A 17,410-nucleotide genomic window follows, 5' to 3' on the forward strand; every position below is an offset into this window, starting at 1 on the left:
TAATTATATTCTTCCTTTGTTATAAATCATGATGCAGTGTTTGGTTTCATATTTATTGTGGTAAGAGTCATGCACTATTAAGTCTAAATGAAATGTTTCTCCAATGTTTGCTTTCAGTCCAAGAGAAATAATTCTGAGGAAATGCATGGGGAATGAATTGCTAATGTTTCATCTTCTCAAATTCTTAAAAAAACCCTGAAAAACTGTAAGCTAGCCTTTTATTATTTCTAAATTTTAATATTTTATTACAACACTGTATGCCAGTACGACCGAGCTTTATTTTTAAAAAGCTTTGGACTTTGACGGGTGCTGTAGAAGATACTATTATGCGGTGTGCAAGGTTTCTGTCTCCTGTAATCTTTCTCTGCTCTCTTGCAGAGATGGGATTCTTCATCATTTGCAGAACCAGGAGCAGTTGAACAATCTATGGCCTACTTTCTGAAGAATGAGAAGAAGGTAAGAAACCAAGGGCAAGGAAACTGGCACACTGCAAAACAGCAAGTCTCTGGGCTGCTGCAGACAAAATGACTGTATAAAGATCATCTTTACATTATGCAATTGAGCAAGCTATGTTAATAGGGACAACTAAATATAGTCACAAGAAATGTAAGCCAAAAGCCATATTTTGCAGTGGAAGATGATGTATTCAGGTGATTGATAGTTCAATCAGCAATGGGATGATCAGGTTTTCCTTTGAAATGCATCATTCTCTGTTGAAGTCAGTGCAGATACTTTTGAATGCTTTTGCTAATCTTGCTAATCTTGCTTTGCGCAATTTGTCTGCCACAGTAAGAATTTAATATTGAGACAGGAGAGATTGCAAACGCTGGTATCTGGAGCGACAAGCAAACTGCTGGAGGATCTCAGTGGATTGAGTAGCAAATGTGAAGGGAAATGTTGGCAATTCTTTTCCCCTCCAACTACTAAGTCCCTCCTCCAGTCAGTTTGTCACTGTAGAATTTTCAGATTCTTAATTGTCAGATTTGTAAATACATGATTGTATTTATGTATTTATGCAAATTTTATTTCATATCTGTACTTTAACCTCTAAGTTTACTTTAAGTGTTGAATGTTGTTTTTGTTATGCCAATGCACTACATCAAAGTCCTATTATGTGTAAAATTTATATGTCAAGCAAAATCTTCCTATTTTCCCATTTTGTTTGGATGTTTGTTTTTTTTTAATATTGTGATCCAACTTTGCCCATTGGCAAGTATTCTGACAAGCCTCAGCTGTAACATTAAGCACATGCGAATAGTGCAGGTGTCTGTAGAAGTCATTTAAGCGTGGCTGAGCCTGTTCACAGTGCTGGTAGATTTGAGGAATGCCAACCTTTAGTACGATGTCTCAGCGTTGCAGATGGTGAGTTACTTCACCAAATAGGGACCTGGAAATCTTGTAAGTTATCCAAAATATTAAAAGAAGTCAAACATGCAAAAGCAAAAAATCGTTCTGTATAGAATGTGATCAGAAAAATATCCACGGAGAATCCAGAAAAGAACTTGGTGAGATAGTCCATAAAATGACATTGCAAAGGGAAGTGATACTATGAATTAGTTTACAGGAACAAGGGCTTTTTCCCTTCATTACTGTACAACTAATCTTAAAGATATTAATTGGATCTGGAACATCTAAACAGATTAAGAGCAAAACTTGTATTTGCACTGTTTTAGTCACTACCTCAGGACACCTGAAGCCAATTTACAGCCAATAAATATACTGGTGATAAATTTTGTAGAGAGGAAAATGTGACACTAATCAATGCTATGCGCAAATTTATTACTTTATCAATGTGTAATTTCAGTGAACCTATGTGTCCGATGCATAAGTATTCAATTTAAAGAGGAAGTCTGATAGCCAGGCAACTGGCTGCTGAATTTGGCACTGTCAGAGCTCTTGTCTGTGGAGCAAGCCACTGACCCTTTTGAAGTGTCTGGGAAATGCGCTGACAGTGAAAGGTTACACCCGAAGTACAGGGGGAGAAAATGTATGGCTGAGGACACAGAGAATTAGTGAACACGGTGCAGAGCATGATCTACCACAGGACCTTATCTGTGTGCTCTGATTCAACCTTCTTCCCACTGAAAATCATTTCACTCCACCTAGTAAAACCACTCAGTATATTGAATATGCCTTACTCCCCTTTACCTCTACACTCCTCCATCTGAAAGTCTAAACTTGTCGCTCATTCAAGGAGGTTACGCATGCATCGTCTCCAGGTGTTGACCTCTTTCTTAAAATGTTTTGAACAGAATTAAACACAGCCAGTCAAATATTCCATACAGATGAGACATCCCTCTATTGCTTTAATACCCTAAGCCTTTATTTATAAAACAAAGATCCAATTTATTCACAACTTTATTGACTTCCAAAGATTTTGAGCATAGAACATGGAACACTACAGCACAGTACAGTCCCTTTGGCCCACAATGTTGTGCTGACCTTTGACCGATCCAAAATCAACCTAATCCTTCCTTTCTACATAGCCATCTATTCTTCCATCATTTATGTGCCTATCTAAGAATTTATTAAATCTCCCTTATGCATCTGACTCTGCTACCACCCCTGACAAGGCATTCCATGCACCCACTACTCTCTGAGTAAAAAGGAACCTCTGACACCCCCCCAATACTTCCCTCCAATCACCTTAAGTGTGTGTGTGTGTGTGTGTGTGTGTGTGTGTGTGTGTGTGTGTGTGTGTGTATGTGTGTGGTCTATCTGTATACAGTATATCATATAATATATATAATATATACAGTGGATTCTGGTTAATTGAGACACATCGGGTCCAGTAAATGTCCCAATTAAGTGGTTGCCCCAAATAGCTGAAGTTTCATGGAAATAGTTAAAAAGGTATTAAAAGACTACTCTTTAACTGAGTAACAAATTATGTATTTAAATGAAATGCAGAATAAATTAGAACACTACCATTACTACCGGTGGTCATCTGCCATATCCGATGATGATAGGAAAGCTGTGCAGGAGAGCTTTTAAAGTGGAAAAGCCATTGCACAGGGTACTTCCACTATCTCGATTTCAGAAGTCCAGATCCAGTGGTATGAGTAGATGTCAGGACTGGGGTCTTCCCTGGTTGCAGTGGATGACATGAATTTTTTTTGAGCCTTGTCTTGCCCTTCACTCTCCATGTAGCATTGCAGAACTGCCTTCTTGGTTATCAGCCCGATATTTTCCAGACTTGACTTTACATGCTAGGACAGTCATGTTGCTGTCTTATCAGGGTATGAGACCTGCTGGCTACCCTCACCTGGGTTAGCCAACTGCTGAAGCGATATACCAGGGTATGGATGCCGAAGCATGCAAACAGCTACTTGGAGCCACAGGTGACAGCTGAGTGTCTGCTGGGGACCAAAAGTTACATTTAAGTTGATTGTTGATACCTTTAAATTCTTCATAGTGCTGAACTTGTTGAAGTAGTTAAATCATTTCATTTTTACTCCTGGCCATTTCGAGATTCTGCAAGTCTGAATACTTGAAATCGCAGTGAGAAGACAGTTCTAAACTGTCTTACTGTTTATTTCTTGCTGACTCTCAGTGACAAAAATCATTGCTTTGTGAACACAAACACGTGCGACTGATGCTATTTAAAAACTGTTCACTCTATAAACATGGTGTAGAGTCTACTGGCCACACAAGCCCATGTGACTGATGTTAGTTAGAAACTGTTTGGCAACAGTTTCCTGTCCCAATTAAGAAGCATGTTGTCTCAAATAAGTGAAGGGAATCCTGACTGTTTTGTCAGTTTTTGTTCTCTAAGATTTGTCCCAAATAAGTGGCTGCCCTATAAACCAGAATCCACTGTACTGTACATAAATATATATGCTGTATATGTGTACAGACAGTTTTAAAAAACTTTGGAACTGTCTTCGCAGAATATCCACTTGAAATTCTCCTAGCTCCAAAACACTGGAGTGTTTGTTGTATAGGATTCATTTTGCACATTATGTTCTATTTTGACTGAGAAGTAAATGGATTTTCTTTATATTTGATCCATTTTACAGCACAGCATCCATGGACTCATAAAAATCTTTAAGAATTTGCCCTGTAATAACTGCACCTGTACTGTATATTAACTTCAGGCTTTAGAGCTGGATCTTGCTCAATTGCTGTATTCCCCATGGCCATGACAACCCTCTGTGGCCATACACTTCCTTGCAGCTGTGAACACCTCTGTACCACAGCTGGCCAAGGAATCAGACCTCCCAGTGGCGCATCCTGAGACCCATCAGTGCCCTGACACCATTTGGCAGCTCATGTTCAAGCTTGTTTGCTTTTCCTTGATTCTGACAAACATTTGAAAAGGATTCAAATCATTAAAATATTAAAATTTATTAAGTATCACCTCTGATGTAGGTGAAATTTATTTTAGAATGAAAAAAGGATAGTGGAACTGCTTCTGCACTTCCCTCACAGATCTCGATCACTGAAACTCTTAGGCTGGACTCTCTTGCCTCTCTCACACTGACATTAGAGAGACACAGGTTAGTCAGAAAGAACCAATCAGCAAGTGGAGAATTTTCTATGACGCTTTGCCACCTGTAACCCTTCCACATGGAAGGAGTATCTGCTCTGGGCTGAGCTGTCCTACAATCTCTACACCTTCTCTGCCACCCTTTTGAAGTGCTTCATGGCTGCTGACCCACGTTGTTCCCAGCAGAGGAGATCCTCCTTTCTGGTGCTCTAGTTCGCCAGTGCTGGAATGTTTGGAAGAGGGCATGGAAGGCCATCGAGACACCAATGACGCTTACTGTCGTGAGGCCAACCCCAGGCAGAGCTCAGACAGACTGCTCCGGCCTGGGGACAATGTCTGGCTATCTGCCCTAACTGTCACACGACCTCATTCCAGTTCATTGGTCCCTTCAAGATTATCAGTCACATCAATCCAGTCATTTAATATCTCCAGCTGCCAGTGTCCCTCAGTATCGCATATACTTTCCATGTGTCCTTTCCCAAGCCCCAAGTCCAAGAAGCACTAAACCCACCCGAGCCTGCACCTCCAGAATATAGGATAGTGGAAACTGGTCCAGTGTCGATCATTCACCTGTTGATTGATTCATGTCATCGTGGACAGAATGTGTATCACCTGGTTGACTGTGAAGGGCACGGCCTGGAGTTCAGTTTCATCATGAATCCATCACTCATCATCAAAGGATCCATCCAGATCACCATGGGCCATTGGGTACTGGCCACAGGAGGTGGAGGGGGGGGGCAGTTTCTGTCAGTCCTGCACAAGCAGGGACCTTCCAGTCTCTACCCAGCTAACATGAATTACCTGCCGTTCATTTCCAACTCATCACCTGCAACCAATTTAAACCCAGCTCTCATCCCCAGCCCTTTTTCACTCATCAAACCAGCCAGCCTCTAGCAGTTTCTCCTAGACTTCAGTTACCTTGTTGCCTGTGGTGCTTAGTGTCTGTTCTTTGTTTTGAAGCCCCTTGTGGCTTGTTATTTTTGTAGTCTGTTACTAAATTTATCATTCATTGCCAAATTATCTCCACTACTTTGCTTTTGGGTAGAGTATCCTCTACATCTCCTGACAGAAAAAGTAGAATGACATCCAGTGTAAATTTGATTCTCAAAGTTTTTATCCCAACTGCCATGTTCCAAGACCTTCTCCTTCTAAACATTCTTCCTCCATTAACTTTGGCACCATAGTCCCAAAAATATACTGGACACATATAATGTTTACAGTATTATAGGAATTATAATATTGAACATAATTTGGAGGCCTGGACCATAGCTTAGAGAGCATATGTTCTAATCCCACCATGGACTTGTGAAGTAGAATTATTTTAAAAATATTATCTGGGAAAGCAATGCAAAAAAAGCAGTCAGAAGGTTGAGGGATTGTCGTGAAATATCTACTGATAGATTTGTTTTTAATTTCAGGCAAGCACACCCACCCATAAAGCTTGTCTGGTCTTCTTTGTATCCTACTCCAGTACCCTCTATCTTAATCATACTCTGCAACTACTGAGTCCAAGATCCATGATCAGCACCTTCCGTGGGTGACCAGTTACTGCCCATGTTGAGATAGGAAAAATGAAGTCCTATCACGTATTTTTGGAGGCCAAGAAATATCTGCTTCAATTAATCTACTCAGTGAAATCCATTCTATTCTTTTGCAGGTTATTGGAATGAGAGGGTAAAAAGGATGACAAAGACTTCAGTGACGCAACCTGATGATCCTGGGGCTCAGGAAACATCATATCCTATGTTACCCATTGTGACATTTCAACCAGGTGGGTATCTACCCTGTCTTGAGTTTGCTGGTTTTCTTTAACGAATCCTGACTTTATATCCAGTATCTTTCACCTTTAAGGATGAGGCTATGCTCAATTGTTAAAATGTATAGACCATTAAAATGTGAAGAGCTGTCACTGTTTTTTTTTAATCAGAAGGACAAAAACAAAAGTCCAAGATAAACTGAATTCTAGATCCTCTGATATTTATCTGCATTCTTTGGGATCTTGAATAAAGAATAGAGTATCTTCTTCTTTAATATGAATTCTTAGCTTTGATTTCCTTTCTTCATTCCTGTTAGAAATTCAATCCCTTGCTCATAATTTGGCTTCTCTGCTTGACAGTCCTCAGTGACTGGAGATTATTCTCAGGTTACAATGATGAGAATTGTTTGCACTGTTTCACCTGGGTCGGCAGCAGCACTCAGTTCAAACTAAGAAGCACCTCAGTGCTGATTTCAGAAATCTAAGATCTTGTTTAGAACTGAAAGTGCACATATTGCTGTTGGCTTCAGTGAGAGACAATATCTGCCAGCACCCCCAGATTCTCTCATTTGCCAGTTGTTGTTTTTCTTTTGTCTTCAATATTCCCTAATGCCCTACAATGCACTGTGTATAACCTGACCTTGTTGCTCCTCCCACAATACATGACTTGTTATCAGGACTGGTTTCTACCATCTGCTGTTCTGACTAATTTACCAATTTATCAATATCATAGCATAACTCTACCTGATTAATATCAACATTACCAATTTTCATGTAATCTGCAGCCTTAGTAACCTCCTACATTCGCCTCCAAATTGTTAGTAAATACTATAAACTGTAGGAGTCCTAGCAGTCTAATGATGGTTGCTTTATGTGATCTGTAGACAATAACTATCTATACTACTGTCTGTTGTCTGTAGATCATAAAAGTTCCCAACATAATCATCTGCTTCCTATTAAAAAGTCAATTCTGGATCTAATTTGCCAATTTTCTGTGGATTCCAAGAGCTTTAACCTTTTGAGCCAGTCCTCCTTGTGGGACCTGTTCAAAGCCTTACTATGGTCTATGTGGGACATATTAATCACACTGATTTCATCAATACATTGTGCTACCGCTTTGAAAAATACATTTAAACCTAAGCTATTTTTGATACATCGCCACCTTTAGTCTGGCTTGTCAGCAATATTTTGTGACCTCTCTTTTTCCATCATAATTCTTTAACCCCCTGCATGTTCTGTAAGGCATCTCTTAATTTTCTGGTCTTCATACCTACTACATGCTTAATATGTTTTCTTTATCTAATCCTCAATATCTTTTCACACCCAGTATTCCACAGGCTTGTTGTCCTTCCCTTTCATCATTCCAGGAACACATTCACCCTGAAATCTCACTATTTTGCTTTTAAATATTTCGGGTGTACACACACCTGAAAGCCACTGCTCCCTGTCTACTTATGTCAGGTCCTGGTTTAAAAAAATGAAATCAGGCTTCCCACTTCCAGGCCCTTTATTTCCATTCTAAGTTTATCCTTTCCTGTAAGGATAAAGCTCAACTGGAAATTAAGGATTTATGGAGATATTATCACTTTCTCACTGACACTCCAGCCACTTTCATGGCTATGTTCAGAATGATGAAGTCCAACACTCTCCTTCTCTCATAGTACAATCCTCAGAATGGTTCATGAAATCTTCATGGATGTCCTTCAAAGATTCCACCCCACTAAGTCTTTTATGCAGGGACAAATGTAGTACTACAGCCTTAATATTCTTCCAGATCTGTGATTTTTTTTTTCATCTCTGTTCCTCTACCTCTGAGTCACTGTTAGAGGACCTGCACACACCCAGAAAAGTAATTACAGGTTAAGTACCCCTTATCCAAAATGCTTATCCAAAAAGTATTTTGGATTTTGGATATTTTTGGATTTTAGAATATATGAGATAGCTTGGGATTGCAATCATTTCCAACTCTGAATTAATGTGCTATCAGTAAGCAGTCTTTGTCTTAAACTTGTTCATCACTTAACAGTAAAAATATAATATGTGCAGGTTAACAAAAGCAGCTCAGCAGCATCGGGAGAATACCTGAATCAGCTGTTGAAGGGAAACAAACAATGGCAGGCTTTCAGTCTCCACCTATGAAGTGTTTTGATGAAAAGGTACCCTATATTTGTATTTTACTTTGTTTTCATACCTTAAAACCCCAAAAAAATTAGCATCATCGACTTGTCTGATGCTAGATTTTCATGATCAGAAGACACTTTAAAAATTTAATGCTGTGCCTTTTAGAGTCATAGAGAAATACAGCTCAGAAACAGGCCCTTCAGCCTACTTAGTCCATGCCGAAAGCATTTAAACTACCTACTTCTATTCAACCTGCACCAGGACCGTAGCCCTCCATACCACTACGATCTATGTATCTATCCAAACTTCACTTAAATGGTGAGATCAAGCTCACGTGCACCACTGGTGCTGGCAGCTCACTCCACACTGTCACGGCCCTTTGAGTGAAGAAGTTTCCCCTCATGTTGCCCTTAAACTTTTCAACTTTCTCTCTTAACACATGATCTTTGGTTGTAGTCTCACCTACCTCACTGGTAAAAGCCTGCTTGCACTTACCCTGTCTGTACTCTTCATAATGTTGTATATGTCTGTCAAATTTCCTCTGAACCTTATATGATCTAAGGAATAAAGTCTGAACCGATTTCATGTTTCCTTATAAATCAGGTCCTTCAGCCTCACCAACATCCTTGTAGATTAAATCTGTACTCTTTGAATCTTATTTACATCTCTCCTGTAGGTAGGTGAACAAAACTGCACAAAATACTCCAAACCAGGCCTCACCAACATCTTATACAACTTCAATATAACATCACATCTCCATCCTCAATACATTGATTTATGAAGGGCAATGTGGCAAAAGCTTTCTTTTCATCCTGATCTACCTGTGATGCCACTTTCTATGAATTATGGATCTATCGTCCCAGATCACTTTGTTCCACCATACTCTGCTGTGCCCTACCACTCACTCTGTAAGACCTACCCTGACTGGTCCTACTGAAGTGCAGCACCTCACACTTGTCTGCGTTAAATTCCATCTGCCATTTTTCAGCTGCTGTGAATCCCTCTGCAAACCATGATAATCTTCCTCACTGTCCACTACACTCCCAATCTTGGTGTCATCCACAAATTTGCTAAACTAGTTAACGACATTATCATCCAGATTATTAATAGACAATAGGTGCAGAAGTAGACCATTTGGCTATTCAAGCCTGTACTGCCATTCTGAGATCATGGCTGATCATCTACTATCAATACCCAGTTCCTGCCTTGTCCCCATATCCCTTGATTCCCCTATCCATAAGATACCTATCTAGCTCCTTCTTGAAAGCATCCAGAGAATTGGCCTCCACTACCTTCCGAGTGAGGGAATTCCAGACTCCCACAACTCTCTGGGAGAAGAAGTTTTTCCTTAACTCTGTCCTAAATGATGACAAACAACAATGGACCCAGCAACATTCCTGCAGCACACCTCACTAGTCACAGTCCTCCAGTCAGGGAGGCAACTATCTACTACCACCAATTGCCTTACTAAAGTCCATATAGACAACATCCACTACCTTGCCCTCATTCAATTTCCTGGTAACTTCCTCGAAAGGCTCTATAAGATTGGTTAGATATAACCTACCACGCATGAAGGCATGTTCACTATCCTTAATCAGTGCTCAACTATCCAAATACTTATATATCCGGACCTTTAGCATACCTTACAATGACTTTCACACAACAGATGTCAAACTCACTGGCCTGTAAGTTTCTGGTTTATGTTTAGTGCCTTTCTTAAACAGCAGAACAACATTAGCTATCCTCCAATCCTGTGGAATCACTCCTGTTGTGAATGGTGATTTGAATATGTCTGTTTGGATCCTGGCAATTTCTGCACTTCCCTCCCACAGGGTCCGAGGAAAGACCTTGTTAGATGCTGGGGATTTATCCTCCCTGATTTGCCTCAGGATAGCAAACACCTCCTCCTCTGTAATCTGTACAGGGTGCTGTTTTGCCTCACTTCTATCGACTCAGTGTCTGTCTCCTGAGTAACCACAGATGCAAAAAACACATTTAAGATCTCCCTCATCTCTTGTGGCTCCATACATAGATTACCATTCTGATCTTCCAGAGGAACAGTTTTGTCCCTTGCAATCCTTTTCTCTTCTCATATCTGTAGAATCCCTTAGGTGTCTCCTTCACCTTGTCTGCTAGAGCAACTTTATGCCTGCTTTTAGCTCTCCTGATTTATTTCTTAAGTGCTCTCTTGCATTCTTATACTCTATCCTACTGACTATACCTGCTATGCACCTCCTTTATACTCTTAACCAGGGCTTCAATATCTTTTGAAAACCAACACACTTAAAAGCTTAGCATTCTCAAAATTTTGCTCTTGAAGGCCTCCCAATACCAAGAACATTTTTGACAAAAAACAAGCTGTCCGAATGCCCACTTGCCAAATAATTTCTGATACCGTAAAAAAAAGGCCTATCTCCAATTTCCTCAAATTTTCTTAAATTTCTGTAACCTGCTCACTGTATATTCACAATTATCTTCAATTTTTCAGTTTGACGTGATAGAACTTTGCTTGTTTTATGATCAGCCTAGGGAATTTGTTCACTCAGACTCTGATGATACACGATTTGGGGCTTCATTCTTTGCTTTGTTTAGTACTTTTGTACCTTTAATTAATGCCTGTTTATAACATTTGTGAAGCCACTTTTCAGAACTGCCTGTGGTGCACAGAGAACTGCACATTGCTTAGGAACCTTCTTGTGGAAATTTTCATTTGTGATGTCATGTCAGCACTCAGAAAATATTCAGATTTCAGATGTTTCTGGATTTTGGAATTTTAGAAAAGGGATTCTCAACCCATGCCTTCTTTTTATTATCCACATGGCTTGATAGCCCTCCCTCATTACTGTCAAAATGGACTCCTTAATCAAGATGGGAATGTCACCTAATCTTCTACCTTTCAACTTCATTCCTGTAACTCAGGAATGCTGAGTTACCAGCCCTGTCCTTCCTCCAGTCATAGCACTTTAAATCATGTGATAGCAAATATATCATATTCCCATCTGCTCAGTTCACCTGCCTTATTAATCGAAGACCTTGTAGGCTTTCCTTCTATTTTCCTTATTGTGACTGTTTCTGCTCTCACTACTTCCTCAGGTATTTGACTGCACTTCTCCCGCCTCCCCACCGAACAGCTCCACATCCACTCTGCTCCTCACTCTCCTGCAAATTAGTTTTAACTCTCCCTAACTTCAGTAGTACACCTCCCCATAAGGGTGTTGGGCATCTTCCATTTCTCAACTTTTTGTAAGTTTTCTAAAGCAAGCAATGACCTTTTCAAAGTTTTCCCATTACATTGTACAAATATCACCATTTCAAATGTATTGATAGCTTTGCTTGGTGCAATTTGGTCTTGGGAAGTTTAGCTACTGTGCCCAGCAACTTCGTGCTCAAATAATTCCCACCAGATCATAGTCTAATTATGTTCTTGAGGCCAATTACAGGCTATTTATCCTTGCTGTTGGAATATTAACCAGATTGACAAGTGCATTGTTCTTCCTCCTTGGGAAAAAGCTAAATTAATTTTGGAGATCAGGGATAGCTTCAGAAGATTAATGATTTCCCATTTTTATTTTGAATTTTTAAAATTATTTTACATTTTTCAGTTTGCTGTCTTGTGCAGAATGTGATACTTGGTGTGTGTCAGCTTCTCGCAGCATCGTTCTGTACATAAAAGTGAATGTTTCTATTTCAGGCTGCATATGAACCACTCAAGTCACTTCTCTCAGCTCATTAAATCAGCTGACAGGTTTAAAATCCTAGGATTTATTGGATAGGAATTTACTGTGCTTTATATTTATGTAAAGGCAAAGATACAGCAGGTACACATGGAGGAATTTCCAGCTATATATGTGAAATGCAATGATAAATAATTACAAAAAGATTAACATCCTTCAATTAAATTGAAAAAAAATCAGGTTTAATTAGGCAAAACTCTTTGAATGAATGAAACAGGAAAGGAAAGCAAAAGTGAACATCATCAAATGCTGAAAGCAACAGATTTTGACAAGCTTTCCTGGAGAGATTATAGATGAGCACATCTCCTTATATAAAGGACCATCCACCCACTGTATAAATCTTGCCAATTCTAATTTCATTTCAGTATTCTGCATTTTTGTATTTCTTATGTTTATTTCTGTAGGTTTGGAAGAGCATGGTCTCAGCTGAGGAGAAAGGGGAAAACAACAAATGCTAGAAGTATGAAACTATAATAAAGAATGTTAGTAAAGAAAATGTATGGCATCTTGCCCTGGTAACCTTGAGGTTCTTTCGGCAGCGTAAGTCGAGGGAACACAATCTCTGGCCCCGCCAAACGTGTGAGATTGAGGTGCAAGCTCACCTGAAACCCCCTGTTTGTGTGGATGCTGAGTGATTTGTTACCCTGTTATAAATCAGCACCACGAAATAACAGACAGTACACCGCATACAATTAAACAATTTAGCTTTATAATTCTTAATTTGACTATAGGGTTAGTAAAGGAAAAGGAAAAAAATCTAATCTGCACAAGTTGGAGCTCACGGCTTCCCTCCATCAATTTCCCCGGGCTTCTTTGACTCCTGGCCCCACTCCTACGACCCCTCCTCTCCAGTGTCTTCTCTCTCCATCTCCCGCTGAACAAAAGACGCAGATCACCTCGGTATCAGGCACACAGCACGAAAACAGACTCCCGTCATTGGACAGCTCACATTCCAAAGCATCCATTATCTCTAACCATAACCCCATAACCCGAACACTGCTTCTACAGAAAGACCATTACATTAGCAGTGTAACCTTTCCGAGGGGTGCTGAGTGTAAGAACTCATGCTGTATTTGCATGAGACTTTAACCAGACTGCACTTGGAGTATTTTGTGCAGTTTTGGTTGCCCCATTATAGAAAGGACGTGGAGAATCAGAATCAAAATCAGAAATCAGGTTTATTATCACCAACATGTGTCGGGAAATTTGTTGACTTAGCAGCAGCAGTTCAATGCAATACATAATATAGAAAAGGAAAAAAGTAATAATAAATAGAGATATAAGTATATCAATTACAATATACGTATATTGAATAGATTAAAAAAATGTGCAAAAACAGAATTAATATTTATTAAAAAAGTGAGTTAGTGTTCATGGGTTTAACGTCCATTTAGGAATCAGATGGCAGAGGGTTGGAAGCTGTACCTGAATGTAGAAATGGTGCAGAAGAGATGTATCAGGATGCTGTCTGGGTTAGAGGAAAGTCTAGACAAACTTTGGTATTATCCCTAGAGTGTCAGAGGCTGAGGGAAGGCCTGATAAAGTGTTTTTTTAATTATAAGAGGCATAGATAAGGCAGTCAGAAGTTTCCCCCCAGGGTAGAAATGTCAAACACCAGAGGACATGCTTTTAAATTCCGGAGGGGGAGAGTGGTTGATCTGAAGGTGACATGAAAAACAAGTTTTTTATGCAGAGTTTGATAGGTAACAGGAATTGGTTCTGGGTTTAATAGTGGAGGCAGGCAGTTTGGTGGAGTCTAAGAGGCTTTTAGATTGATACATAAGTGAATGGACGGATATGGACGATACACAGGACAAGGACATTTAGTATAAATTCGTATCAAACTTGACACAACATTGGGGGCTATATGGCCAGTCCTACGCAGAACTATTCTATGTTCGATGTAAAATGCCAGATATATAGAGGGGAGGTGTGTTTAGGGTGTTGTGAAACAAAGGTTTAAGTTATGATGAATAACATACAATATCTGATGAGTAAACTTGATTTATTTTCCTTTCAGAGGCAGAAATTGTGCATTCACCATTGCTCTATTAGCTGTTCCTGAGAATAACAGGAGAAACATTAACCCAATAAATGAATTTCATCCTATACAAGTAGGAGAAACATTAACCCAATAAATTAATTTTATCCTATACGAGTAACCCTGATATATCTTGAGGGATGTGCAAAGGTGGGAGTTAGTGAGAAATTCTTATTGGACACATAGAAAATGGTCATTCTGGATGTCCTACGAAAATGTAGCACAATACATGTCACAGTTTTTTGTCAGCCTGTTGAGGGGGAATTGGTGGGAGGGGTGGTGGTGCTGTATAAATTTGTGGTTTGGAGGAAGCAATTGTATTTAGGGAAATTTAGGAAGCATAGTCATAGCTGAAATGAATGGATTGTAATTAGGGGAAGATTGATGGTATGATAGCACATAAAATATTACAGCACAGAAACAGGGCTTTCAGCCCATGATGTTGTGCCAAGCTAATGAAGCTAATGATGCATAGGTAATGTGATAATGGTGCATATCCATTCCACCTGTACCATGTCCCTTCATTCTCTGCATTTTGATGTCCCTACTCGATGAGTCTCTTAACCAACCCTATCATATCTGCCTGCACCACCATCTGTGACAGCACGTTCAGAGTTGGGGAACAGGCACAGAAGTCAGGGAAGTTTTAACTGTAAGGAGTGCATTGTGAGCTCAGTGTGCTTGAGGAAAGACACTAGGTTCTTCTGTTCTGCAGACTAGACCACAACGATTGCCTCATGGAACTGGCCCTTTGTGCTTCTCTTGCTGAGACTGAGAAATCTGACAGAATTGAACAAAGGAAAACCCATAGGAATAGAGGCAGAAAGCCTCCTTAGAAGTTCACTGATGGAAGCTTAGCCTGGTGGTAGACTGGTTCCCTAATCCCTTTGTCCGTAATTAAACAAGCCGGAACTGGTTTCAAATTTTTCCTTCTTTTCCCTTCTAACCTCGTCAAAAGTCACGTGTTCAAGGGGTTAACATTTCCACCATAAATCACATTAGTATAACTCTACATGGATACTATAAAATTAAAAACAGATTCTCTCTTTGATTTATTGAATCCAATGTGACTGGACAAGACATGTAGAGTGTGAAGGTAGGATGTTGCTGACTTTTTCTTCAACTTGTGTAGAGTAACCCATTTCTAGAACAGCACAATACATGACGGAGTTGAGGAATGATGAGGCTTCAGGACTGTGGTGCAGTAGAGGCTCATCCAAAGAATTTGTGAAAGGTCAATCAATCAATCAAGCAATCAAACTATTTCATTCAACACAACATCCCTAGTGACTGACAAGCAGCTTGTCCAATGTATACCTAGAGATTATCCTTTTGCATTCCTTTTGAAGAGGGTTTTGAATGGTATGTCTACATTGAACTTTATGCCATTTCACCTAGCTGATACTTTACAATGTACAACACTATTTAAAGACTCTGTATGAAAGTGAGGACCCATGTTTAAAGTATCAAGTTTATATTAGAGATAGAACACATAATTTTTATGCAGAAAAAGATCAATTTCACTGTAGAATTTGTTTCACAAAGGAAACTGGCACAAATTGGATGTTACGTTTGGAAGTAATACCCAGAGGTTCTGATTGGAGTTGTCTGAAATGTGAGTCTGCACCTCATATGAGCTAGTGGTGGTAATCAGGTTTGAATACTGGGAGAAGACCATAAGACGTAGGAGCAGAATTAGGCTATTTGGCCCATCCAGTCTGCTCTACCATTCAATCATGGCTGATCCTTTTTTTCCCCTTCTCAGCCCCTCTCCCCAGCCTTTTCCTTGTAAACACTGATACACTGTCCAATCAAGAACCAATCAGGCTCTGCTTTAAATACACCCAACGACCTGGCCTCCATAGCTGCCTGTGGTAATAAATTCCACAAATTCACCACCCTCTGGTTAAAAGAATATCTCTGCATCTCTGTTTTGAATGGATGTCCCTCTATCCTGAGGCTGTGCCCTCTTGTCCTAGACTCTCCATCTTTCCACATCTACTCTGACTAGGTCTTTCAGCATTCAAAAAGTTTCAATGAGATCCCCCTTATCTTTCTAAATTCCTGTGAGTACAGACCCAGAGCCATCAGACGTTCCAGGTATGATAAACCTTTCATTCCCAGAATCATCCTTGTGAACCTCCTCTGAACCCTCTCCAATGTCAGCACATCTTTTCTTAGATGAGGACCACAATACTCAAAGTGAGGCCTCACCAGTGCCATATAAAGCTTAAGCTTTACACCCCTGCTCTTGTACTCTAGACTTCTTGAAATGAATACTATCAATGCATTTGCATTCCTCACCACCAACTCTACCTGGAAGCTAAACTTTAGGGTGTTCTGCACAAAGACTCCCAAGACCCTTTGTGTCTCAGATTTTTGTAATTTCTCCCGTTTAGAAAATAGTCAGTACACTCATTTCTGCTGCCAAAGTGCGTGACCATGCATTTTCAGGGGAAGTTCTTGCTTGAGGTGATGTGGGTTTGAATGGTGCATTCTTCATTAAATAGCAGTTTAATTGAACAATACTCTGTTTGTCAATGTGGAGTGGGGAGCAAGTTTGCAAACCTGATGGGAGAAATAGATGTTGGGATTGGTGAAAGTAGAGTGCTGCGGGAGGGGTGTGTGACAGGTGACAGAGAAGTAGTGCTAAGTGCGGTGGGGGAGGTGGGTGCAGACACACTTAGCCCTGAGAAACCAGGCAAGGTCATTCTGCAACCTCCTTCCATCTTTCCCTCTTTCTCCCATTCCACTCTTTCACTCTACCTTCTCCAGCTGCTCTCCACATTACTAGTGTCAAGGAGTGTGCTCTTATGTCAATGTCCTTTTGCAGGATACAGCTCAATCCCTATAGATTTCCACTCTGAAGTAGAACAGGCAGGGGAATCATTATTTCATCACGCCAATGATCTGTTCTACCACTTTTCATGTGGTAGCAGAACATAATCCTTTGCACAGTTCCCAAACGAGCTTCGACTCTGCATCAGCAACAAAAAATGTGTTTCTCTGTTTTTGCAGTATATTATACTAAACATATAAAATGCTGGAAATACTTGGCAGGTCAGGCAATATCTATGAATAGAGAAGCAGAGTTAATGTTTCAAATCCAGTGCAGTAATGTGCTTTTGACTTGGCTTATTATTGGGGCCCAAGTACATGTAGGCTGCCGTGGAATAAAGGTAGTTTGACTCATACAGCTTATGGGAACATACCCTAGTGGCTGTGCTTGTCAGGCCAGCACATGCACGCTCTTCCCAGTCTCCACCCAG

At 40.1% G+C, this 17,410-nt stretch overlaps 2 protein-coding genes across 2 annotated transcripts in view; both read left to right on the forward strand.

Moving 5' to 3' along the window:
- LOC132403840 (potassium voltage-gated channel subfamily A member 1) overlaps positions 1-17,410 on the forward strand; it is a 280,928-nt gene that overhangs the window by 118,999 nt on the left and 144,519 nt on the right. The gene's annotated exons all lie outside the window — the stretch shown is intronic.
- The window catches only part of LOC132403364 (potassium voltage-gated channel subfamily A member 2-like), an 89,408-nt gene that overhangs the window by 36,808 nt on the left and 35,190 nt on the right, over positions 1-17,410 (forward strand). Inside the window, 3 exon segments of the mRNA XM_059986783.1 lie at positions 379-456; positions 4,973-5,213; positions 6,147-6,260. Of these exon segments, the coding sequence (XP_059842766.1) occupies positions 379-456; positions 4,973-5,213; positions 6,147-6,260 (433 nt within the window).

Source organism: Hypanus sabinus, chromosome 13, assembly GCF_030144855.1.
Source record: "Hypanus sabinus isolate sHypSab1 chromosome 13, sHypSab1.hap1, whole genome shotgun sequence".
Classification (NCBI taxonomy): domain Eukaryota; kingdom Metazoa; phylum Chordata; class Chondrichthyes; order Myliobatiformes; family Dasyatidae; genus Hypanus; species Hypanus sabinus.